Source organism: Seriola lalandi, unplaced genomic scaffold, assembly GCF_002814215.2.
Source record: "Seriola lalandi dorsalis isolate HSWRI2012SDOR001 ecotype SW California unplaced genomic scaffold, Sedor1 jcf7180002054840, whole genome shotgun sequence".
Lineage (NCBI taxonomy): Eukaryota > Metazoa > Chordata > Actinopteri > Carangiformes > Carangidae > Seriola > Seriola lalandi.
Genome location: NW_019525393.1, coordinates 131925 through 157518, shown reverse-complemented (window position 1 = coordinate 157518; position 25594 = coordinate 131925). Strand labels below are relative to the sequence as shown.

General features: G+C 39.5%; 2 protein-coding genes across 2 annotated transcripts in view; one reads left to right on the top strand and one right to left on the bottom strand.

Annotated features, from left to right (window-relative positions):
* Positions 1-597: 597 nt before the first annotated feature.
* On the bottom strand, positions 598-20393 carry myg1 (myg1 exonuclease). Its single transcript, XM_023426780.2, has 7 exons — positions 20062-20393; positions 19207-19319; positions 13901-14060; positions 12597-12746; positions 10117-10239; positions 9163-9344; positions 598-1090 (listed from the first exon to the last, which is right to left on the bottom strand). The coding sequence occupies exons 1-7, from the start codon at positions 20326-20328 to the stop codon at positions 901-903; spliced, it is 1185 nt and encodes a 394-aa protein (XP_023282548.1). The 5' UTR covers positions 20329-20393; the 3' UTR covers positions 598-900.
* Positions 20394-21742: 1349 nt separating this feature from the next.
* Positions 21743-25594, top strand: part of LOC111670210 (mitogen-activated protein kinase kinase kinase 12) — a 26794-nt gene continuing 22942 nt past the window's right edge. The window contains exon 1 of the mRNA XM_023426841.2: positions 21743-21903. The gene's annotated coding sequence lies outside the window, so the exon portion shown is untranslated. The remainder of the gene's footprint in view (positions 21904-25594) is intronic.

Below are 25594 nucleotides of genomic sequence, written 5' to 3'. Positions count from 1 at the left end.
CTGCACTGATGGAAATAAAACGCAGAGCAATGAAATTATAGAGCAATATGGTTACATAGGGTAAGAGCAGGAGGGTGGCCTTGTGGAGAGCGCAGTAAGGGAGGAGTAACAGGTAGAGCTAGTTGGAGAGAAAATGTGGAGTATTAATGAGAAAATTCGAGGCACATCCCCTGACTTTATTACAGGGAAATTGACTGTGCGGCTCGTCCCACTGGAGGTAACCTTGTCACGACACCGGCTGCCACAAGGAGCACCTCTTTGTGCCATTTGGAAATATAATTTTCTCAGAATGAATCAGGCCTCATTATTGATGCTTTGATCTTGGAGCCAGCGGAAGTAGCCTCTGTATCTCTTTGTTGTTAATGTCTGCATTCTGGAAATGAAAGGACGAACCACCATCCAGGTGTCAATATGAATCAACCATTGAAAGGTACGGCCGGGGTATTCATTGGCTTTGAAGATGCTGGAGTTGGTCGGACAGACGGCCGTGTTTTACCTCAGCTGATGATGAAAACCAAGAGATGTGAGCAGAATTGGAAAACCAATATGGGATTTATGGATTTATCTTAATACTGAGTTGTTCACAGAAGAGCAGAATATAATCCAAATAGTCATTTATTGAAAATGAATACCAAAACCGTACAGGCAGAGAGAAGGAGGATAACATGAATCTACATTATGATTCAGAGTGAGTATTTTGAAATATAGGTATTTAGGGTACTGGTCCAAGGTTGTTTGGCTGCCATTCCCATACTATCCCCATTCTGGCAAGACGGAAGAAAACAACATTAACCCTGGCTGGAACAAACAAGCTGCAAGATAGCAAATTAACATTTCGATCCTTGCAATCCTCTCTAACGACTGACCGCAAGAACAAAATGTGCTGTTCTCTCTGGCCGGTCAGCTGCTTCCATTTGCAGGGGACTGGGCAGCTGCCTGCAGGGTCCTCCGGGCCATCTCCAGGGCTCCTTCCTGCGTCTTGTTCCCGCCAATAAAGCCCCCGGCGTGGACGAAGATGCAGTCCTTAATCCCGCTGAGCTCTGACAGCGCCTCATCTCGAACGCCGCGCCACTCTTCCAGCAGGGACAGCCTAGGAAAGGAAAACAGAAGGGCAAGTTGGCTTACAGATGGACACTGTGTGGTCAGCTGCTCACTTCCTGTTGACACATTACTTTTGCAGAACACGCTGTGCCGCACATGTCGGCACAAGCAGAAAACCAGCGATTACAGCACCAATTCTGGGCTCAGGAATAATGTAAACACACTATCCATAAATGAACAGAAAAAACAAAATAAAGATGCAAGAATAAATTATTTGATAGGCAACTATTTTGTTGATTGGTTAATTGAGTGACTTTTTAAAATGGAAAAATAAACATTTGCTGGCTCCATCTCCTCAAATGTGAAAATTTGCTTCTTTGCTTTGTCTTATATGACAGTAAACTGAATATTTTAGAGTTCTGGACTGTGAGTTGGACAAAACGAGCAATATCAATATTTCTTCTTGGGCTTTAGGAAACTGCGATATGCATTTTGCACAATTTACTGACATTAATCAACAAATTGAGAAAATAAACAGCAAAATAACTGAACATGGAAATTTAACTGTTCGTCACTACAGGCAGATGCACAAAAAACAAAAATTCATTTAAAAATGTGAACTAAATGATGATATTGATTTCCTTTGTTTTTTTTGTATGGATTTGCACAAAGACTTTGATTACTTTCATCTTTTCAGGTGACCAGACGGATGTGAGGTAAACCACTGCCATTAAAGGTAAACTGCAGTCACCGTCGCACATAGCACCACTGCAATCAGTCCCAGCGCAATGACCAATGATTTTATTGGTTGCTTTATTCTTCTCCAGTAATGCGGAAAATCACAGATCGGCACAGCGGTTGGAGAGCCATGCAGTCGGCGGCGGAGTCAACAGGCAATCTTACAAAGTGGGGAAAAGATTGGCTCTGGCAGGGTTTACGAGCTGACCTCGAGAAAGTGTCTCTGGATGTATCGAACGGAGGCTGAAAAAAATCATAAAAATGTAGAGCAGTTCATTTACCACCCACTGGATGTAGCACACACCCCTGTCCACAGCCTGGCAGATCATTTAAAACACATTACCAGTTTTCTTTGGTGTGTGTGCGCGAGTGTGTGCATTTCCTTGATGGGGTTATTATCTCCATTATCTCAGACCACTGTTCCTCTAAAAGTATTGATATATTTAGCCATCTTTCATAAAAATTCTGATTTAATTCTGATTCATCACTTCATGGCTCACCTCTCGCCCTTCCACTGCTTCTGAAATAGACTTTAAATGCCTTAAAAACTGGCTCAATCTGCTAAAAGCTTCAGATTTCATTGAACATGTCATACGAACCTCAGGCTTCTCTTCCTCCCCGTCACATGCTTGATGAATTATGGAACTGTACAGTCGAACTTGTGAGAAATAAAGTGACACGGCTGTCAAACACGGCTGCAAGTTTGAAATGAGGGAAGTGTTTTCTCGTATTCTCAATTTTGAAAAGTTCAATTCTCAGATATTCTGCTTCCCTTTGAATATTAACTCCTCTATAATTGTAACATTCAGAGGGTGAGGAAGCTTCAAAATCATCAGAAATTGCGGTTGATATGTACACGTGCAAGGAAACTAAATTTTTCTCCAACTCCATGCCATTAACTCCAGACTACACAACCTTATCCCTATTAAGACTGTTGATAGGACAACCTGGGGAGGGAAGCATGGCAAACCCATAATCCCTGTTAAATGAATCAACCAATCGATAGCTCCACAGTATGGCTGGAAAATGAGCTCTGACGAAAGGTCAACAGGGCTGGTAATGAGGGAAGGAGTAGGAGGGGGATGACTGTTGTTGTTATGACAGGGCAGGGAGCTCCGATTCTTCACGATGACCAGTCTAAAAATAAGCCTACAATTAGCAAATTAGTCTTCTCATTGCATAAGACCCCCCTCAGACCTTTATCAGGCCTTAATGAGACAGATATTGGGAAGGAGTGCTTCATTAGGAAAAAAAATGTTACTCAAGATTAGGTATACTGGAGATAATGGGTTATCAAAGCATAAAATCTGCTAGAGAGTCCGAACCCTCTGTCTTAATTTCTGATATGAGACACTTGTATATACACAGTGTTACATCTTTCTGCAGCTTGCTGACTCACACCATCTCTATGCTAAAGACTTTACACATTTCACACATCTTTCTCCTTTCAAAAGCAGCCATAGCTGTGATTTAGTCAAGTGGTTTCACAAGAAGTGTGGGAGGAAAAAGTAGGAAAAACTTCAAATAATTTTGTGTTTTTTCAAAGTTAAATTAGCAAGATTCCTCAATAAATTATTTTTTTTATAATTTTTCAAGCAAAAATGCCAAACACTCTCTAGTCTGACCTTCTCATTTGTGGGGATTTGCTGTTTTTCTTTTAGTCACATGATAGCCAATTCAATAGCTTTAGCTTTTCGACAGAAAAAGTCATCTAGGGATTTTGGAAATTGTGATGGGGATTTCTCACCGTTTTCTGACATTTTCAATGATTGAAAAAAAAAAAAAAAAAATGAAAGGAAAAAAAGGCAAATAATCATTAGTTGAAAGCCTAATACAGAGGCACAGCAGATAACTGGGACAGCAGCCAGTGTGTTTTTCCACAAACGTTCTGGTCCAGCTCATATTGCTGTCAACCTACAGCATTATCCTGTACTGTACATCTCCAGGGAAGGACTGCTTCCACTCTCCTCTTCCTTCTCCCGGCTCACATTTCCTTAGCAATGTGATGCTGATAAAAATAGACCTTTTTCCCCCAGGTGCAGTGGCAGGGACACAGGTGATAACAACACCCCTCCCAGTCGGCACATGCCTACTGGGAGGGAAGCACACCACGCAGAGAAAGAGCCATCTGGAGCTATGTGTTTTTTTATTTATCCATCTCACAAGCCATTGTTCTCATGTAGCTCCACCCCAACTGCCGTGTTTGCATTAAATTAAATCTTTGAAGTACTCTACCACCATAAACAGGTGCCTACATCTTTTTTGTTGAAAGCGCTGCTGGCTGCCTGATGAGATTCTGCAGTGGAGTGGAAAAAAGAAAAATCTAACACTGGGTTGAGGCAAGGGAGGGGTGGAAGGTGTGAAAGGTGAGACAGCGAGATAGGGGAGAGGGTGGATGAACAGGAGTTGGAGGAAAAGAGGGGAGAAACTGGATTAGTATAGAGAGAGAAAGACAGATAGGAAAAAGGTGATGAAATGGAATAGGGTGATTATAGGAAAGAGATAGAAATACTGTACATGAGAGAGAGACAGAGAGGCAGAAAGGAAACACTAACAGGAGAGCCAGGAGCAAGGGGAGCTCAGGGAAAGAGGTGAAAATAGAAAGCATGAAACAGAGCAGCCAGGCCTGAATCAAAAAGCCCCCTACTGCTCCCAAGCAACCCACAGTGTATCAGTAATGAGACTTGTCAAACCCAGGATAAAAGCATAAGGGCGCATACTATCAGAGATAACAACACTTTTACGGTCGTGAGGTGGACGACTGGCTCAGAGACCAGCGAGTTCTCGAGTCGAGTACGAGGCATCTCAGATGTCACATTTGTCAAACCAATCTTCACACAACCCAAAATTGTGGTTTCAGATCTGAAGAACATTCTACATCCTCTATCTTTTGACCTTTTATTTGGATGAGGGGAAAAAAAAAAAGAAAAAAAACCTTCAAATAAAAAAAAAAGAAAAAAAAAAGGGAGAAACATCAGGAAGAGCGACACAGGATGGAGTTGAAAAAAACAGGCAGAAGTAGCAGTAGAATAACCTTGTGCAGAATCAGAATGACCATACTAGGGTTAAAGTCCTTCAGATCGTCTCTATTCATGAACATTATATTTTTTCCCTACATTGTATGTAACATCTATAATTACCTCTCTATAATGTAGTTTTCATTGTTAGCGACGCAGTCAGCCCATTCCTGCAGGGGACAACACACGCATGTTATCGTTCAATCATCACCGTTTTACTGTGTGTAATTCTATCTCATCGATATCAGCCTCTCTGTTGACCGTTCACTCTGTTCAGGGCTGTATTATCACAGCTGTACACATTATCTTCTCCTCGACACTTGTTAAAAGAAGCTGTTTTGGATATAAAGCATCACATTTTCTATTAAATTTTCGCTCGGGATCAGACTGGAAGAAAATTGCTCCTTAAAATAATCCAGATAGAGAGAACAGGAGGGGGATAAATAAATAAAACAGAAGGTGCAATGGTAATGATTAACTCACAAAAAGAATGTGACCAAAAGCGGCATGATTTGTGCTCCAGGGGGAATAAATAATAAACGTGAGGATGTCAGACAACAAGGTGGGGTTTAACTTTTTTTTTTTTTTTACTATTTTGTCTAAAGGCAACAAAACCGAATGACCCTGAACTTCCCTTCTGAATATAATCCATACAAAGATATTGCAGATTAAGCAGAGTGAGAGGACAGTGTGACGAAAGATGAAGGAGAATCTACTGTATATTTAAATCTGTTATTATTCAGATTGTTCAGACATGGACACGCATGAACATACACACACTCACCGCACACACACACACACACACACACACACGCAACTGAGTCTGAGCGAATTCATTAGTTGATCCACAGGCAACACTAATGACTAATTTTTCCTCGCTCATTCCCTAAAGTATTACCTGCTTTCATTTTTCTCACATCTACAGACAGCACTAGGAATGGGAATTTTGGGGTTTGGGATTTTAACAAATTATCAAATCCAGCATTGAATTCATTTGTCAAATCTGGAATCTTATTAAGTGTATCTTTCAAATAACTAAAAGCTAAAATAACCACAAGTCAAAAATCACTCTTTTATGGGCTGAGAATGCAGGAGCACTGTGGTTTTTAGTGGCAGCCTAATTCATGTTCATAACCTGGATCCAACAAGCTGAAAATGAGATGAGGAGGAAAATATATGAAATATTAATTAAATGATTCTGAGAGGAAAGACACCGCTCTGTTGGTTCCTGTTAAACTGAAACACACGATCCACTAACTGTCGTACACTGGTGTCACAGTTCGACGCAGACACCAGCTGCAGAGAGCACTTCAACTGGTCAACAGCCAACCATTTCATTTATGCGTTTACCAAATTAATGTTAATTAGTTACAGTTGATCTAATCTGCCGACAGTGGCGTCTTGGACCAGCAATGGTCTGAGGGCAATGCAACCCTCTCTACAGACAATACCACAGGCCTGCATCTACCACATGGACTATTGACTACACTTAATGACTATTGTCATTAAGTGTCTGTGCTAAATTGCACTGAGTGACATTTCATTTTAGTGTATTTTTAGTGTATTTTGTGTTAATGACAATAAAACTGAACTCGAACTACATGTTTTACATTGTTCTTTGGAAATAAAAAATGGTGAGCAGAGATAAAAAGATGTGATAAATTTGTAAGAGCGGAATGAATCCAGGTATTTTGCAAGGATCCGAAATGGAACTAGCTATCAGAAGTCATTCGTGGGCAATGCTGTTCATCTCTACAGCTTTGTAATGCACAAATCACAACTAATATTCTTTCACCTCTGTCACTGGGGCTTAAATGGACATGGAGAAGACGCAGTGCTATCACTTTGAAAAGCAGAGATCAGCATGAAACATCACAAGTCGTCAAAACAAAAAAGCAGCACGGTGGATGAAAAGATTTTCTGCACCAAATGTAAAATTATGCGTTCTAAGCAACAGCTAATGTTCTGTCAGTATCTGGTGAAAGAGCAAAGTGAAAGTGTGTTTTGTGGATTATAAAAATGTTTAGCGTGACACTGTAAAACAGTGACAAGACAACACTACAGGGCACGCAGTAGCTAGAAAGGCAAGTATCCGTAAGATGATGCGGGAAAAGCCTGGAGCACGTTTCCGTGGCCATACACTGATAATGTGGTCTGTAGGATTCTGTGCAGAAGTCAAATAACACACCAACTAGAACTCCACCTGGGGGATGCAGATGACTTGATGAGAGCAGCATTGCAGGTCAGCACGTGGGAGAGAAACTCGACTTAATCATCTGACAAATTCACACAGAGGGTCTTTGTCTCGTACCCACCGTCATTATGTACTGAGAAACAAGACAATAATACTAACGTGATTTACTGAGCACAGATGACGTGCATTTTGTTTAAGGCTTGTGTGTTCAAATCCTCAATTTTGCTAGAAGATGAGAAAATGCTCAACAACTACAGCTGCTGGGAATGATACAATGCAAGGTAAGACAATTATGTATGGCACAAACACAATTCAAAGTGTTTTACAGTGCATAGTGTGTAAAAAAAAGTATTAAAACATTTAAAAGACCATGAGAATGAAAATGAAAAAGGAAAATACACAAGAGTAACAGACAACGGAATAAATACAGTGCAGTTTCAGAACTAAATCAATTCTGGAGAATTGTAACACAGAAGCAGATAACACATTCAGTTTGTCCGTAATCAATTTAGCGGTTTATTAACAAGTAATAGTATCTTAAAGTCAATACTCTGGCACACTGATAGACTAAGAACTCAGCCGGCAGCGCTCTGAACGCCTGAAGTGAATGAGCTCCAGCTGTCCAATGCAATGCAGTAGGCAGAGAGAGGCTTTTCAGCCATGCGAGTGGTGTCGCTCTCGGGATGGTAAAGGTGGTCTGTCGGTGAGGTCCACCACTTTGAACCAGACTGAAATATCTCAACAACTAGTGGATGGATTGCCATGAAATTCTGTACAGCTTTTCATGTCCCCCAGAGAATGATATGACTTTGAATACACTATGAGGGGTGATTACTTGAACTTTTCATCTAGCCCATCATCAGGCCAAAATTTCAATCTGTGAAATACTTTGGTTTATGACCAACGTGGAAAATGAATGACATTTCCATTAGCCCTTTGTGATAATTAGCCAATACTTGCAGGCTAACACACTAAACTAAGTTGTTCAACACGGTAAACATTATAAATAATTCTAAACATCCGCACGTGAGCGTTTTTCATGTTATGGGCACCATTGTGATTAAATACAGCCTCATAGAGAAAACTAGAAGACTCTTAGTCTTTTTACAGTAAGGGAACTGGCGTAATTTTGAACTGTCTGGGCTAATAAAATTCATGTATTACTCCGTTAACTACACAAGCATTGCTGATTTGATTTTCAGTCTTCAGAGAGAAGGATTTGAGGTGAGCATTGACATTTGATCTTTCCGCTTCAGCAACAAAAAAATATTTTTAACTTCAGCACATTGGAACATCGAACCACTGATTTATTCAGTGCTCTTATTTAAGGATTAAATGTGACTGTGAATACTCAATGATGCAGCTATGTAACTTCTGAGAAACCTAAATTATATTCATATTACAAGAGGGCATATTCATTAATATTCACCTTCATAAAAATGCTGCAGCATGTTTAAATAAGTGGCTGTAAATAAAAGAGTCTGTCAAACTGCCAAACCATCGAGTACCATACAGAACATGTGTATTTGAAGAAGAGAGGTCCATTAGCATTAGGGAAACAAAGACAACACCTGAGTGAGAGGTGTGTGTGTGTGCGGGGAAAGGGCTCAGGTGGCTGTGCTGAGGTGCTGGGTGTGTTTACATCCTTCCAAACCCTTAGAGAGCAATGTGAGAACAAAACCTCTGCCTTAACTAAAGGATCATCCTCATCCTATAAAACAAGTATTTCTACCCTAGCAGGAGTTACTCTCTCACCGGACGACATGGCAGCCCTCTGTGAGTAGTTGTCAAACGGTCCAAAAAGCATGAAAGTTGAATCACACACCATGGTTCATCTCTGTCACCAGATCTCAACACAATTCAGCACATCTGGGAGACTCTGGAGCTGTGTCTGTAACTGTGTTCTCCTCCGATGTTTGAATAAATCCTGTATTCTAAAATCCTGAATATCTTGTGTGTGAGTGCGTGTCACAACCTCCCTGTGTGTTCCGCATGCTTGATTTCTGCCAAGGTAACTCATGCAAGGTGCTCCCTCCGCAGATGAGATCACAAGGTGTGCCCCATGAAGCAGAAATTTAAATAACCTTTAATCAAATCTGACTAAAAATAGGCTTTGGATCAAAGGGCAGATGTAGCTTTTGCATTTAGAAAAAAATAGAATAAATAAATCACCTGTTCTCAAAGGTGTTCAGCCCAGCGGGAACACACTGGACCCTCCACTGTGCGTTCTGGTCTGGGTAAAGGACGAACTTGATGGGCGCCTCGACTTGGAGCTCCTTTTCCAGGGCAAACAGATGCTCCTTCCAGGGACACCCGGCCTGGGGGAACAACACCACCTCCCCACTTGGATCTACCTGGTCATGAGAAGAGGTCCAGAAAACTGGAAGTTATTAATGTGCAAGATAAAGGACGAGCACAAAGAGTGGAGACCTTCAGCTTTAGTGGAGAGGCAACAGTTACAGTTGTCTGTGTAATTTAGGATTTCTTAGAAAATAAGGGAAAAGAATAATCAAACAACTGCTTAATCTTATAGTTTCTCAATTATCAGATCTAATAGTACATTACATGATCAGCTGGGGAGCCAGAAAAGTTGTTAGTTTTTGGCACTGAAAATGAAAATTAGACATTGAAATTAAAACTTAAATTGAAAAAGGAAACACTGGTGTTGAAAAACTTGCTTTGCAGTGAGAAAGATATTGGAAAAGTTCCATTAGAAAATAAATCCTGCAGCCACTCCCCTCCATGCCAGTGACAGAGAATCGAAGCTGAATAATTATTTTGTGATAAGTATGTTTAGTATTAGTTGCCGTATTACCGATACAATAATACTGTATATTGCATCACACAGTTTTCACAGTGAACGGTTACTTCACAAGTACCCAAACAAAGAGAAAAGGTTGAGAGCAGGGAGAAACCCTCTGCTGCTGATTGATGATGCATTATTACCTGTGTTTTTGCTTGCTGTATTTCTTTTTGTAATTAAGGTGACATGAACCAGAGATCACTAATGATGGACAAATAACACCTTCACAAAAGTCTTTTTTCAGGACCCAACTTACAGTGATAACAAAAGGAAAAAAAGAAAACTAAACTGAAATGTAAACATTAGATCGGACCGTCTTGTACCTGATGCCTCTGCTTAACAGCTTCCTCCACGACCACACGAGCCGGCAACCAGGCGGACTGGTAATAATCCAGCTTGCCCAGGAACTCCTCCCCAACCATTTTCATAGCCTTCTTGAAACCCTCCTGGTGAAACAACACACATGCTATTGTCAAGGACAATGAAACAATGTAATACTGAATCATAATATGAAGGCAGAAATACAATGTTCTGACAACTGACTAAACTTAAGATGTCATTTTGACGAAAAAAGAATTTGCTCCTCATGTTTCAAAATCCTTATGATCATTCACATCTTTCATCACAAGACAACACCACCTCTGAATTCCACCTGCAGTTTCATGTCAAACATTGTGTGCCAGATAAATGGGGATAATAAAGTCTAAGCATCTCCTCCTGATCTTTGCAGCGCCTGTCATGTCCGCCACAAACCTCAGTCTGACCGCTCTCTCTCTCTCTCTCTCTCTCTCACACAGTCTCGTGAGCAGAAACCCAAGAGAGCATGAGAAAGAAAGACAGACAGAGATACAGGCACAAACACATGTCACCATGAACACTTACACACAGACACACACAGTCATGCAGAAATCTAATCTCCATGCATCTGATTGAGAGGGGGGGGACGACTGCAGGTTCCCTGAGTTTTACGGTCATAGATGTTGGAGATGAAAATCCATTATGTTTTTCAATTATCACAAACAGCCAGTGTTGAGAGTTCACCATGTCAGTCTACCATTAAGTTCTCTGCCAAACATTTTTCAATACAAATCTCTCTCACTTTCTGATCTCTCAGCGCTGTCAGTTGGGAAATTGGCGGAAAGTGCTGAGACATGAATTATAATCATGTGAACTCAAATGTGAAAAAAAAACAAAAAAACAAATAGGCCGGCTACTCCACTGAGATGAAATGTTGGCATAGTCAACATACATGTAGCCAGGCTGCAGGTATCTCATGAGAGTCTACAGGAAACAGGGGCTGTTTCCCTGCAGGATTTCCCCTTCTACGCTTATGAGGGAGAAAAGTCACACAACGCCATTTCTGGGCCTCTGTTGTTTCTGCACAGCTCTGGAAACGACTTCTGAGTACTGACTGCACTGTCACTTGCAGCTGTTATAGTTACCTATGTACCAATTTTGTATTTTTTTGCATCACTGCAGGCTGTGCATGATAATCATTGAAGGAGCTATTTGTAAGATTTGCTATGACTACAAAGCTAACGTTTGCATTAACAGCTGTTCAAAATAAGCAGGACAGAAGCAATTAGTCAATTAAGTGATGAGTCACTTACTCACTAAATTAATTAAGTCATTTTCTGAGCAAAAATGCAAAACATGCCCAGTTCAAATTTTTCCAATGTGAGGGTTTGTTGTTGTACTCTGTCATAGTAAGTCAATATCTTTAGGTCTTGTACTGCTGCTTGGACAAAATATTGCAATATGAAAGCAATTTTAAGACGTCATCTTGAGCTTTCAGAAACTGTGATGAGCATTTTTCATTCTGACCTAGTTGTCAGTTTCAGCCTTAGAAATAAGTGTTCCCACTTTGGCATGTTATTCCTTGGATTCAATCAGTCTTGTAGCTCCAAAAATAATGAACATTTTTAAAATCCCCTCTGGATATTAAATGCATATCCAGATTTGAGGAGATCAAAAAATGAAAAAGACACAAAACATGTTTATGCCCTAGAAATATTTTTGGTTATAAGGTTACAAACAATATTAGCTTTACAGTGTCTGTGTGGGAGCTGTTATGTAGTGTTCGATATGTTTTTCCATCAGCAGATAGAGTTCCCATTAGTCACACAAATCCAGCCAATGATAAACCACATATTTATCACAGAGCACTGTGACGCACTAAAGTGCAGCCAATAATTTAGACAGACAGGCTTTAATGGTCATAAAACCTGCTGCTGCTGTGATTCAGAATATCCAGATGTACACTGTTATCAACAATCACTTCACCTCACACCTTCTAAAAAAAAATGTGTTGTTACTAACCTCTCTGCTTCCCAACGCAAATCTAATCACATTTTTTAACATTGAAGCTAAATCCAATTTCTAACCATTTCCTAAGTATATCCATAACCTTGTAATCCTGAAATCCAAACCAACCTGTGAAATCTGAAATCCCGGTTTCAGGATTTTTCTAATTTTTCATTCCATTTGAGTTCACCTACCGTCTGCTGCGTCCAAAAACAAAGCTATGGGAGCAGTGAGAGTGATCCAAGGTGGACACTTAAACAACAAGCTGGAAAGAAATATCGGTTATAGCCACTTTAAAACGACAAGACACAAAAACCACGTATGTTCCATTTTAATAATCTCATATCACAGATTCAGACCCACACACAGTAAATGAAGCCTGCGATCTTTAGTTTAACATTCTATTCAAGCTGATCCAAAATAAGTTCTGCATCACACCAGTCTGTGTGCCAAGTGTGGGTACACATTCACACTCATACAATCACTCACATGCGCTCACCTCAGTGTCCTGACTCTTGCTGTTCCAGCGTGGGTTCAGAGAGCCGACACGTGCGCTCAGGTTGCTGGAGATGGTGTAGCGGACCTCCCCATCCCACTGTGAAATGCCATTGTCTATAGCATCCACCTCCTCCACAAAGTTCTCGTAGAGCTGTAAGGGATTTAATCAGACATGAGAGGTTATGAGCCTGTAGTGAATAGGAATCTCTGGTTTTATGTTTATGCTTGTTTTTAAAAAAGAAGAATTGGCCTCCTTTATTTTTTAAGCCAGCGCAGTAAAGACAGAGAAGACTTTCAGGAGAGAGAAATGTGCTGGGATTAGATTATCTTGATTGAAAACCCGCTGGGTCAGTGCGTGGGCATTCACTGAAGGCTAAAGTGCACGGCTGAATCATTAAACCAAAGGAAATTGGCAAATTGCAGCTATTTCACAGTTCACTGGCAAAACTCCAAAAAGAAGTGGATGATGAGCAGAGAAGCTGAAACATACTTAAGGCTGAAAAGTGAACTCCTCAATACATCAGAGGGGCAATCACCATAGAGATGACATTTTACAAGTGACTTACAAGTGTAACTAAGCTTTTGGGGCAAAAAATGAGTTTCAGTTTGTCTGAACTGGCTGACGACGATACACGCAACTTCCTAAAATAAATACAGCCCCCAGCCATGAATAAAAGGATTATTCTGGGCTTTGGACGAACCGACACATCAAAAGGCCAACGACAGTGTGAGTTAATAGAGCTAATATTCATAGTGACCTAAGATTTGGCTGGCTTAATGTGCCTGGACATTAAAACGTTGGATGTGCCGAGGCCTCCTGCTGGCCGAGATGTCTAAAATGCATTACATATAACAGCAGTGTTCTCAGATTGAATCTGGCGAGGAAACTTTGTCACGTCCCTGTCTGTCTGCTTTTATTTCTAGTCCCACTCGACTGCCAACTGTCTGATGAAAGCAAAATGCCATAAACTAAACTTAGACAGTAAACATTCTGCATTTCCTACAGACAGTAAGTGCATGGTTTCTGTTTTTAAAACAACCAACAAGGATGATGCGCCCTTTAGTAATATAATTTGCTTTCATGTGACATCTATCATGTGACATCTATGGAAAGAAGCTGGAGTATCTTTTCTCTTTACCACTATATAAACTTTTGTTCCCTTTGTCTCCCCACTCTACGAGGAAATTCACTATGTTTAGATTGGATGTACCCGATCATGTAACATTTTGACACGAGTGAGGCGATGGAAAACATCTGCTTCCATTGAAGTGTTTGTGTGTTTTCAATAAACGTTCTCCTCTTACCTTGTCATACAGCACCTCCAGCTGCTTGTCATCCTCCTTCAGCTGTGTCAGCTGGGCCAGCAGCTGACGACCGAAGTGCATGTAGACCAGGCCGGCCGAGCTGAGCTTGGTCACCCACGGCTTCTCTGGACACAAGCTATGGAAGCTCTCCTTAAATGACCTGTACAAAAAGAAAGATGAGAATCTGTTAGCCGACTGCAGCAGAAACAGAAAAGTCCTTTTAACGCATGACAATATTGTATCCAGAGGGGGTGAAAAAGATCATTACAGTGTGTAAAAGATGTTTGTATAATGCTTTCAGATGCTTTCCACTTCCACAAAAGTGAAACATGTATCTGTTCTCATGACCAACACAAACAATCAGCTTCATTTTATGGTTGGAAGTAATACTGGAACTTTTAGTAATCTATTAGTTCATCACCGAAAAAAAATCAGCAATGGCAATTGGATTGATATTTTTTTAATCAATCCTGAAAATAACCCCTGGCCACAGTCCTAATTGGAATGCTACATTCATTTGTATTGATTTAAGATTAGGAAAACTATTTGTGCAGCCAGTTCCCACCTTAACAAATGTCATTGTGAAGATAAACTATCATAGTTCTCTTTACTTATGTATATAAAAAAAATCTTATTAATTAATTCAAAATGTGTTTTTTTGTATGGTTGCAAGGTCCCATACAAAGCAAACAGACAGGAGCATATATCATTTCTGAAAACTGAGAAACTCTGCATGGATTATTATATGCCGAGGATGTTCAATACTCAATAGTAAAGATCAAGGCTTAGGTGATTAGACATCAGTGTTCTGCTCATAAACATCTCAAACTATTCACATTTTTCCCCGATAACAGGCCTCGAGTAAAACGTCTGCTGCATTCAGCTGCACGCTGTACATTACTGGATGTGAATCAGATATCAATAAAAAGGACTTGTATCCGTAAATATTCTTTTCAGCTTCACAGAGTGAGTTTGCATTGACCTCAGAGAGAAAGCATGCTCAGGCGTGTTTGTAAGCGTGAGCACACATAAATAAAAGCCACCGGAGGTCTCTCCTCAGCCACGTGCTGAGATGGGTGGGCTCCAGCACTGAACCACTGCTGGTCATTTAATTCAGACTTAATTAGGATGCTTGGGCTGCGGCACAGCGGAAAACAGACCGTCAAATGAATGAGTGACATGCTAGAGAAGAGGGGAGGGTAATCACAGCCATTAAAGGACTAATTGGCCAAGCTGAGGCATTTCTATGCTGATTATCAGGAGATGGGAGTGAATTTGCGAGAGGAAAATAACAATGAAATGGAGAATGGCTGAAAAAGATATGCTTACCAAAGAGAAGTCATGAAAATGTTTGTGTGAAATCAAAGATGGTTACATGCCTGAACAGACTGGCATTTACCACACACAACTAAATCAAAAGTCAGTGAAGCAGAACATAAGAGTTGGACATATTATTGCAAGAATTAAGTATTAATAAGCATTGTTTAAACATAATTAACATATAATATGATTCCCATACTGCAGCTGCTGCACCACTTTTGCTGATCATGCTGTAGTTTTAGAAAGAACGGCCTTATCGCATACTCTTCACTGCATTCATGAACATCTCTCACTTTATAAAAGAAGAATATTACTGGCCAGTAATTTCCCTTCATTCTGAGCCCAGCAGCAGCTTAGAATGATGGGAAATTTGTCTTGAGGAGAGACCGAACCTGTGTTAAAGAAGAGTGTGAGCTTTAAAAGACAATGTTTTGAAAAATAGTTTGACATAAAAGACCAATGTCACCGTAGCTACTCGACTTCAATTCAGCCCTGCTATTTACTTCATACAGTGAACATTTTTAGTCAGTGGGGTTTTTCCTCTTGTTGTAAAGAAGCGTAGTGTATCTTCAACCACTCCACTGTTCTTGGCCTATTAGTTTTTGCTAAATAATGACCAATCTCCAAACTATCTTTTTTTCTCCTGTTGTTTAGACAGAAATTGTTCGGACTAATATTTTTCATCTCTAAAAATTTCAAACTGGATTGAGAAATATCTATCTGGTTACTCATGTCCTCCTTTGAGAGGGAGATGGACGGGAATGTGACGTTTTAATTCATTTAGATCTCACTGTGACCTTCACTACTGTAGAGTACACTAAATTGTATTACAGGAGGTCTTCAGAAACCATAGCACTTTGCTGGTCCAACTCCTGCCTTTCTGGGGAAATGATCTCAATGAAAACAATTCAACATTTGTAACTCAGTGCAGATTGGGGAGGGCATTAACTATTCAGTATAAGATTTTTAAGAGAAGACTTACCTGTGCCTGTATTGATTTGACATTTCTTGAAAACTCAGAAAACTTTAACGCCAAATTAAGTGAATGAACTGAGACCGTGTTATCATGCATTATAGAAAGGGTTAGCCTGTAGTGCTGGTTTGCAAAGTAACACACATCCAGTGGGAGAAACTCTTCTGGTTTAACTATTTTAGTTCTCAGCTGACTGAGGGCTACAGCATTCAGACCATATTCATAACCGATGCGCTGTTGCAGAAATATATTTTCTTACTTTTATTTCTTTGCTGCGTGGGAGCAGTGATTGCCATTTCCACCACAAACTTAATCCCTGCCAGATTTAATCTGTTGTACTTTATTAACTTCTAGTCTGTATTCAGAGAACATTTCTCCTGCAGCCATTTTCTTCTCTGGTCAAGAAATTTGTACAGTCTTCTAAGATAAAAGCTTTCTATATCTACAGCAGTTTCTCAGGACGAAACTTAATAAATCTTAAGGATAAAAATGATTCATGAATACGGTTTTTATAATCATATAGTCTATTTTCAATGTTCCAAAGTTTGGATGAAAACTAAATTAAGACCTCCTATTAATTATCCATGACATGACTTTAAAGGAATAGTTCAACATTTTGTGACATACACTTGTTTGCCTTCTTGCCCAGAGTTAAATGAGAAGCTCAATATCACTCTGTTATGTGTGCATTCAATATGAAGCTGGAGCCAACAGTCATTAAGCTTGGCATTGCATAAAGACCTGAAACAGGAAAGAGCTGTTTCCAGCTGTACTGGCTCTGTCCAAAAGTAGAAAAAGAAAAAGAAAAAAGAATAATATGCTGCTTTACATGTGATTTTGTGCAGTGACTTCCTGGAGTAGACACTTGTTCCCTGGCAAGTTACAGAGAGGACAAGACTTCAGGAAATTACCAAGAAATAGAAGGGAGTTATAGTTTCACATAACCCCCCATGAAACAGTCAATAGTGAAGTGGATTTTGTTACCTTTGGATAGAAGTCAGCTCAGTTCAGACTTTATTTATCCCCCATGGGCAATTCATTTGTAGCTTTCCAGTCCATACATTCAGTCTCAACAGACAACCAACCGACCAGATATAGTTAAAATGTCAGAGGAAACATATAAAAAAGCATGGGACAGAAGTTACAATAAGTAATACAAAAAATAAAAGCAATAAAATAAAAGCAGTAAATAGAGCCAGACTAGCTGTTGCCTATGGCTGTTTCCACTATTTTTAGTCTTCAAGCTAAGCTATCGATCTCCAGGCTCCAGTCACTTATTAAAAAAACAATCAATCTTCTCATATAACTCTCACCAAGAAGCAATAAACATTAATAAGTGTATTTCCCGAAATGTTGTACTACTCCTTTATTGGCATAATTTCATGCTCTTATTTTTAATTTCTGGCCGTGACGAACTGGTTTTGCTGTCAACTTCATCAGTAGACGGTCACTGTTTTTTAAGAAAAGTGCTACTGAAATGAGGACTCTAATCATTCTTGTCTAATCATTCTCCAACTTCCTGTAGCAAACCAGCCCACTCACATGTATCCCTGCCATCACCACCACCTTGCCCCCATCTGGATGTGCAAGTGACAGCCACATTCTCCTGTGGCCCCTCACAGTGTCGTGGCCTCGTGAGCGAACAGCAGGGGGGCGTTCAATTGAATGAGTGGTAATTATCACTAACCGCCTGCCAGGAAGAGAACCCTGGCATATCTTTATCACCGTGGTCATAAAAGCTATCTCTGATTATCATCAGGACATTAAGCTGACAAGACACCTGGAATGGGCTGATTACCCAACGTGATGAGACTTCGAGTGAATGCAATCATTCAGAACTTTGGCAGGAAATTTAGCAGAAAACACAGAGCCTGCTCCTTCATGATTCATGCAATCAGTCAGTACTTCAAGGATGACAGAATCCTTGAATCCAGATTTGACTCTCTTGTCCTTGAACCCTAATAAAAACAGAACTTTTTTTTTTTTTTTTTTTTAAACTTAGTTTTCAAAGTCGACAACTTCAAAAAAAGAGCAACAGGTCTGAAATCCAGTTTGATTTCCCAGTTTAGAGGTCAGGAAGTTATGACGGGGCCAAGGAGAAGATGTGTACTTTAATCCAAATCTAAAAAGGCTCATGTGTACAGATGTATCAATGCGTCTGTGAGCCTATGACTTCTCAGCACTGAAAACAACACAAATAGAGCAAAACTGATACTGGAATTTTGAGATTGATACTGGTATCAATATTTGAGAGTTTAAAAATCTTATAATGACATATTGACTGCTATCAATTTTTTTTTCTTTTTATCAATTATACAATTAATTGATTATCAAAACTGCTGCCACTGAATTTTACTTTGATTACTTTGATAAATTAAAAATGAATAGTTTCAGCTCCAGTGGGTTCAGATATATCTCCAACAAACTGGCTGAAAATATCTTTCTAATAAAAACAAGACAAGTGGTTGGCGACCTTGTGACATATTAAAGCAGGAAAAGCCCAGGTGTAATTAATTATGTCAGCTGGCTCAATAACATGGCTTACTGGCACATCTAAATGGAACAAGCCATCGTTAATGATATTCGTTACACCTGTGCACGGCAGCTATCACATGTTAAATGCCTTCTCTACTATTTTACAGTATTTCAGTAGATTTTTCGATCACTAAGAAAAAAACATGGTGTTCCTTTCTTTTACCTGCATGAGAAAGCTCAGTGATTTGAGAGAAACTTCATGATAATTAGTACATCAACTTACTTACCAACTTAAAGTCAAACCTGAGCTGCTTTCAGTAGGTAAACATTTCACACAATTACTGTGGGAGAAATCTAACTTTGTAAATGCTTTATAGTATTAATTTAGTAATGGTGTGAAAATCACTGATGATGATGATTAACCATATCAAAATAAACTCACGCTATGATTACTGTAGCAAGTATTCATATACTCCCCAGTCTTAGTTAATTTTTTCAAACTTAATCGGTCTGCAGCAGCTTTCTGCGAGTGCTGTACCTCTGATGATGGTCGTATCGGTGCCTCTTTGGGTCAAACTCTCCTCCCACATCTACAACAACGTCACACTGTGCCAGCTTTGCCGGGTCCCTGGTCCGAACGATTTCAGAATCCTGTGCAATAAATAGAGAGATTTGTAGATCTGCAAGCAGGTATCATCAAGCACCTGGTAGAGACACATCATTAAATAAATTACATCTGATTTTCATGTATAGGGTTCATTTAGGTTTTCTGAGCCATATCAAACTAACAGCTAAATGCATTGAAATAGATTCAACTACGACCATAAATTATACCTATAGTGTGGCCCTAATTGGACCCACTGGAAGTAGGCCTCTTGCCCATTCGGGCTCTGACCTTTAACTAAACGCCATCAGCAGAGACTTAATTCTGAGAAAATCTGATTCATTTCTTGCCGTTTACAATTTTGACTAAATCAGCTTTAAATGATTTTAAGTGCCGCTATGTTCAGACAATAAATCAGGCACTGGTAGAAACACATTAATCTGACTCACTTTCTGCTGACTTGTTTTCCCCTACTATGTACATTGCATAATTATACTGGAGTCATTATAGATGTATGTCATCTTTCAGGGAGCTCCAACTATCCATCTATACAGCAGCACCCCCATTTGGTGTGTTTTAACATAACATGGGACCCATTATATTGGAATATAAGAAATATTTCTTCAAAAAGAAGCAGAATACAGAATGAAGATATATCTTCACTGTGTAGGTTTATTAACAACAGCCTTTAAATTGAAGTGGCAGACTGTGATTTACGCAGCTGCAGTTAGGGAAACAATAAAAACACTCGACACACACAATAAACGCACAGCAGCTTCCTGTGCTTACCTTGTATTCAGGTAGCTGGCGGAGGAAGAAACAGGCCAGGGCCTCATCACAGTGGAAGGTGCCGTTATGAGTCCCGATCTTTTTCACGGTCATGTTTTCTGAGCAGAGTCTCTTCGCTTCACTTGACATGTAACGTGGTTTTATGCAAGTAGCGTCTACAGAGAGCAAACAACAACGGTTAGCTTGTGAATTATACAGCCGTAAAACACTCGCAAGTTTGCTAATGTTTGTTAGAGACGTGTTTTTTGTTAATTTAAGCACTATCATATGAAGACGCTACATTCAAGCCTAATTCATCCACGATGAGCCGCGTTGGTGGCGGACGGCTCTGACAGCCGGACCGGATATATGGACCGGATATGGCGCACCTGTTTTGTGAACCGGGAAAGTTTATATTACTATAATAATATATAGTTTAATTGTTGTCAAATGAACCCAGACAAGCTTCTGCCTTGGTAGCTTGGTAGGGGGAAAAAAATCGTATTTGTTGACTAAGTTCAGTGAATTAAAAAGATAATAAAAAAAGATTGTTAGTAACTGGAACTGGTTTGTATTTCACTTTAGAAGACGGGAATGAATGCACAAATCCTATAAAATAACTGGAAGTGAAGCAAAACGTAAAGATTGTAATCATAAATAAATAATAATGACGATTGATTTATGAATACTTCAAATCAAATGTGTTGTCAGATTTATTTAACATTAAGATTGGCTCATAAGCACTCAAGAGTACTGTTCATCAATTCTGATGGAGTTCTTATGATCATACTGATAACAAAAGACTTATTTTGTAGCTGTGGTGTTTGTATGAGCAGAAGAGCCTTGAGCAAAATGAATGTGCAGTTCCATGTTTGACCACAAGGTGGCAGCATTTCCTCTGGAAATCAGTTTACATTGAACCGTTGGCTGTAACGGTCCAGCTACTTCTGCTACTATTGCTGTTACTGCAGCTGCCAGTACAATCACTACATGACACCAATGTGAACTACAAGAGCAGCATCAGAACAAAGCTCTGTAGTGTAGCAGTTTTATTCCTTTGTGATTTATGAAATGCACTTCTGCAACAAGAATAAATATGCCAATATATGCCAAGCACTAATCCACCACTCACTGTGAATAAGTTTGAGTCATTTTTGTTGTTTTTTTTAAATCATTATTTTGTGGTTTAATGTTACCCTCTCATAATAATAGTAGTAATAATAATTATTGTTATAATTGTAACAACAACAACAATAATAATAATAATAATAATTATTATTATTATTATTATTAAATGGTTGTCTGTCTCTATGTGTTTGCCCTGCGATGGACTGGCGACCTGTCCAGGGCGTACCCTGCCTCTCGCCCGAGAAGATGCTGGGATAGGCTCCAGCCCCCCCGCGACCCTACTAGAGGATAAGCGGTAGAAAATGAATGAATGAATTATTATTATTATTATTATTATTATTATTATTATTATTATTATTACTAACAAACAGGGCTTCATTTAATTTGTAAATTAATACAACTATAAATGCAGATATGAGCTGCAACATTGGAATCGGGGTGTGGCCATTGAGGAGGGTCAGACTCAGCCCTCGTCCCCACCTCTCGCGCTCGCGATATTACCTTCAAGATTTATTGAGAAGCTAATTAGCCAGATGGGATCCTTATAGTATTCAGGCTGGACAGAGACACCGTGGATTTCAGGGCTTTCTTGTGTGTGTGTGTGTGTGTGTGTATGTGTGTGTGTGTGTGTGTGTGTGTGTCGGGGGAGCAACTGTTCTTTCTTCACTTACAAACCCAGCCACCAGTGGAGACCAGATAGTCGTGTCACTTCATACAACACCGAGCCTGCAAAAGGTATGTTTTTCTACTAGAATCATGTATGTTTCCTGCAGGACATGATTCATCCCTCCGATGATGCTCAGTGTGAATGCACCAGTCTGATGTTGCGTGTACATGATGCACTAGTTATAATACAGCTGTACAGACAGGTATTATGAGTCGAAATGCAGCTTCTGTCTACATTTTGGGACAATGGAGAGTCACCGCAAGGCTACAAGATTTATATCAGTAAATTGAGCAGTCGAATTATTTGGTGCAGGTGCAGGTTGAGTTTACGGCAGCCAGGTGGCACTGTGGGACAATAATTCTGCTGTGCTGCTCGGTCTTGATCGCAAATCACCACTTCACTAGCCACGTTGACAGCTCTTTATTTCAGCTTAATGAAATCGATTAAATTGACTTTTTTTTTTTTTTTTTTTTTGAGGGGGCTTCCATTTTCCTGAGAGGGCAGGGTGTAGGGTTTCTGTAGAAAATGACCTTCAGCCGACGGTCGATCCACTTCTTGTTGTAATAACCTGACATCTCGCCTTGATTTGCTTAAAAACAAATCGCCGGCAGTAGATGTAGTAAAAACAAAGTTTGGCATATTTGGAGATTTTGGAAAATGTGTAGTGGAGAAAGGTAGTGCACTGCTGAAAGAAACTGACCAACCTTTTGGACTTGTATTGAGCCTTAAAGGTTATTTGTCAATTAGGAGAGAAAAGTTTCAGTTATAGTGTGACTTGATGATAAAACAAAAAAGTTTATTAAATAAATGATTAAATTATGAAGGAACTCTTTTTAAGATAATTCCACTGAAATGAAGGAATCTCTTATAATTGAGGTCAGGAAAAGTAAAGCCATTTTTATTTGGCTGATTGGTTTTCATTTGTTTCTGGAAACTGAGACTGCAAGACTAAAACCAAGTTAAATTGCATATTCCAACCTTCCACTATTTTCAACATCTTATTCATATTCACAGCCGCAGGTTAAATGAGTAAATACTTGAGGAACCTTTTGCAATTACTAACAGGCTTAATAGTCCATGATCAGCACCATGGTCAGCGCACTGCACTGAAACATGAGGCTGAAGTTGCCTCCTGATGTTGCACAGTGGATGTTTCTTTTATGTTAACGTCTTGTTTTTGAAAAAACGTCTTTCATCCTCACAGTCTTGATGTGGCATCATTTCCATCATAGTTTTGTAACAAATAATAATTGGCATATTTACTTCAGCTGAATTAACGACTCTTAATTAATCTAATGTGTGGGCAATTAGCATAACACTGTATAATTGGTGACCGGTATTCCTTCAGAATACAAATGCATATATCAGGAAATACATTCAGTATTGTGTGTGTTAAAAGGATATTACTGGAAATGTAGCTGCAGAGCAGAAACATGCAAAGATGGAAGAAGAAATGTCACAGACAGACTTTAAGATAAATAAAGAGATAAATGTGAGGGGTTACAAGATGATTACGCTGATAAAAAGAGGGGGGGGGTCCTCAGATTCATATACTCAAGACCATGATTACACGGTATGGCGTCCAAAGAAAGACTAATTATACAACAGACAACAGACAATTATACTATAATAAGAAAATAATTTACATATAACTTGTAATTTATGTGACTGTTGCAACAAAATCAAACACAGATCCACAGTTCAAGTACTTTTCTGTTCTGTCACACAAAATGTACTTAATTTTTTCTGACTTCTTTAGTTTTTGTTTTTCTCATCAGGTGTGTAAGAATCCTTTTAAAATCAAACAAATTTGAGAAGGAGAAATCACTTTTGGCTTAAATTTACAGTTACAGAGAAAATCAGAGTTATAAGGAGCCAGAGGATATCCAATTGGGTTCTGCCTCAGGGGTACTGTAGCTGCTCCTTTTTCCCAAAAATCGAATGAGTCACAGTCACAAGCAAGCTGGTTATAAACAAGCCTGAAGATAATGTTCATCAGCCAGCGAGCCCGCGCCCCATTGGCTAGCCTCACACCATGAGATACAGCTGTGGGTGGTGGCTGAGAAAACGTCACACTGCTTGTGATTTTCCTGCCGCTTCCAGTTTTACACAGAGCAGTGATGGGAAATGAACCTGCCCCAGCTTTCCTTAAAAGGAAGAGCAAGGCAGCGTTCAATCAAAAAGTCAATTATTTACTATAGGGCAAGTGTACGTCACATTCCCCTGAGTTATAACACTGCAGTGGCGGCTTTTCAACAGCAGAAGCTATAGTGTCATGGCTGTGGATGTCGGAGAGTTAACTGAGGAACAAATATAGGACATTTTTGGTATTGTGAGGATTTATTTATTTATGATTACCACATTTGAAAAAAATAAACAGTACTATGTATTAAAATAATGTTCAAAGCATCTTATCATTTGAGCTTAAACAGCAGATTATTTCTCATCACTGTGTATTGATTATGTTAATGATTACACAAATGAGACAAATCAAATTTGCTTCCCTAAAAGTTCAATAGGTAGACATAACTAAGTGTCCCTTATAGTGGAAAATAAATAACAGACATAAGATGATATAAACTCCCAAATGATCTTTACATTAAAATATTAATAATTCATGACCATATAATTAACTCTTTATTGAAGCAAATTTATTCAAACCTCTGCCATCTCAGCCTTCAGATTCACTTTCATTGGGGCGACATATAATATCACAATATTAGAAGAAAGACAGATGCATGTATTGCATTAATTAAGAAGATCCATAAGTATAATCAGTGATTTTACATATTTTGGTGAACCAAGTCTGTTGGCTGTCGTAATGAATTGCTATTGTCAACCCTGAAGCATCGCGAATGTCTTTTTTTTTTTTTTTAATTGTTAGGATTTAGAATTGTGCATTTGACAAAATGTCTGTTTAGTATTTCTGCTTATACTTTCCTGTCCTGCACCCTGAGAGAAAAAGTTCGTTAACATCAAGTGTTTCCCCACAGCACATCTAATGAGATACAAACTGACTTCCCCGCAGCCAAAAAGAAGAGACCCACAAAACAACAGCCTAAAAATTGTCAACATAATTATTAACACTTCCCCTGTAACAGCTGGTGAGCCTCTACACTCAAGGGCATTTGGGAAGTGTAGTTAATCCAATGATAATCTTGAGTGTGGTTTACACATATTATCGCTTTAATTGCCATGTGTGCTATGCAATTATACCGTCACCAATTACATGGCTATAGTTTACTAGCCTGTCTAAGCATTTGGTTCCCTCTAATAGATGCCCTTTATCAGCACGTGGAAGTGAAGCCACCAAGACGCACACTAATGGATTTTCCATCTACTTAATGAATTAATTATATGTTCTGAAGCAGAGTGTTGCAGGATAATGCTGAGCCATGCTATATAGCCGTAGATATAGTGTAGACACGTGAGATCCTGAGAAAGGGACAGAGGGTTGAAGGTTTTAGGTGATGTAGCCAAGGAAGGTGTATGTGTGTGTTGAGCAAGAGAGTACTATATGTGTGTGTGTGTGCATGTATGTCCATCCATTACAATGCAGAGTGCGTCCTCCAGTGTGAGTCACCCACCCGAACCCTCCCTCATCTCCCCCTCCCCTCCCATCCACCCACCTCACACCACCAGCAGCATGTAACTGCAGTCACCGCCTAATATTATGCCTCTGACTTCACACCAGCCAACTGAGGATTCTGTTTCTACGGCAACACGCTCCGGACTCCTCCCCCTCGTGTCCCCACCACC

Coding starts and splice junctions, on each gene's coding strand:
- myg1 (XM_023426780.2), bottom strand. CDS start 20,328: ATGATAGTGCTTAAATTAACAAAAAACACGTCTCTAACAAACATTAGC. Junction 19,320..20,061: donor GCCAGCTACCTGAATACAAG/GTAAGCACAGGA, acceptor TTTATTGCACAG/GATTCTGAAATCGTTCGGAC. Junction 12,747..13,900: donor TGGAGGTGCTGTATGACAAG/GTAAGAGGAGAA, acceptor AATCCCTTACAG/CTCTACGAGAACTTTGTGGA.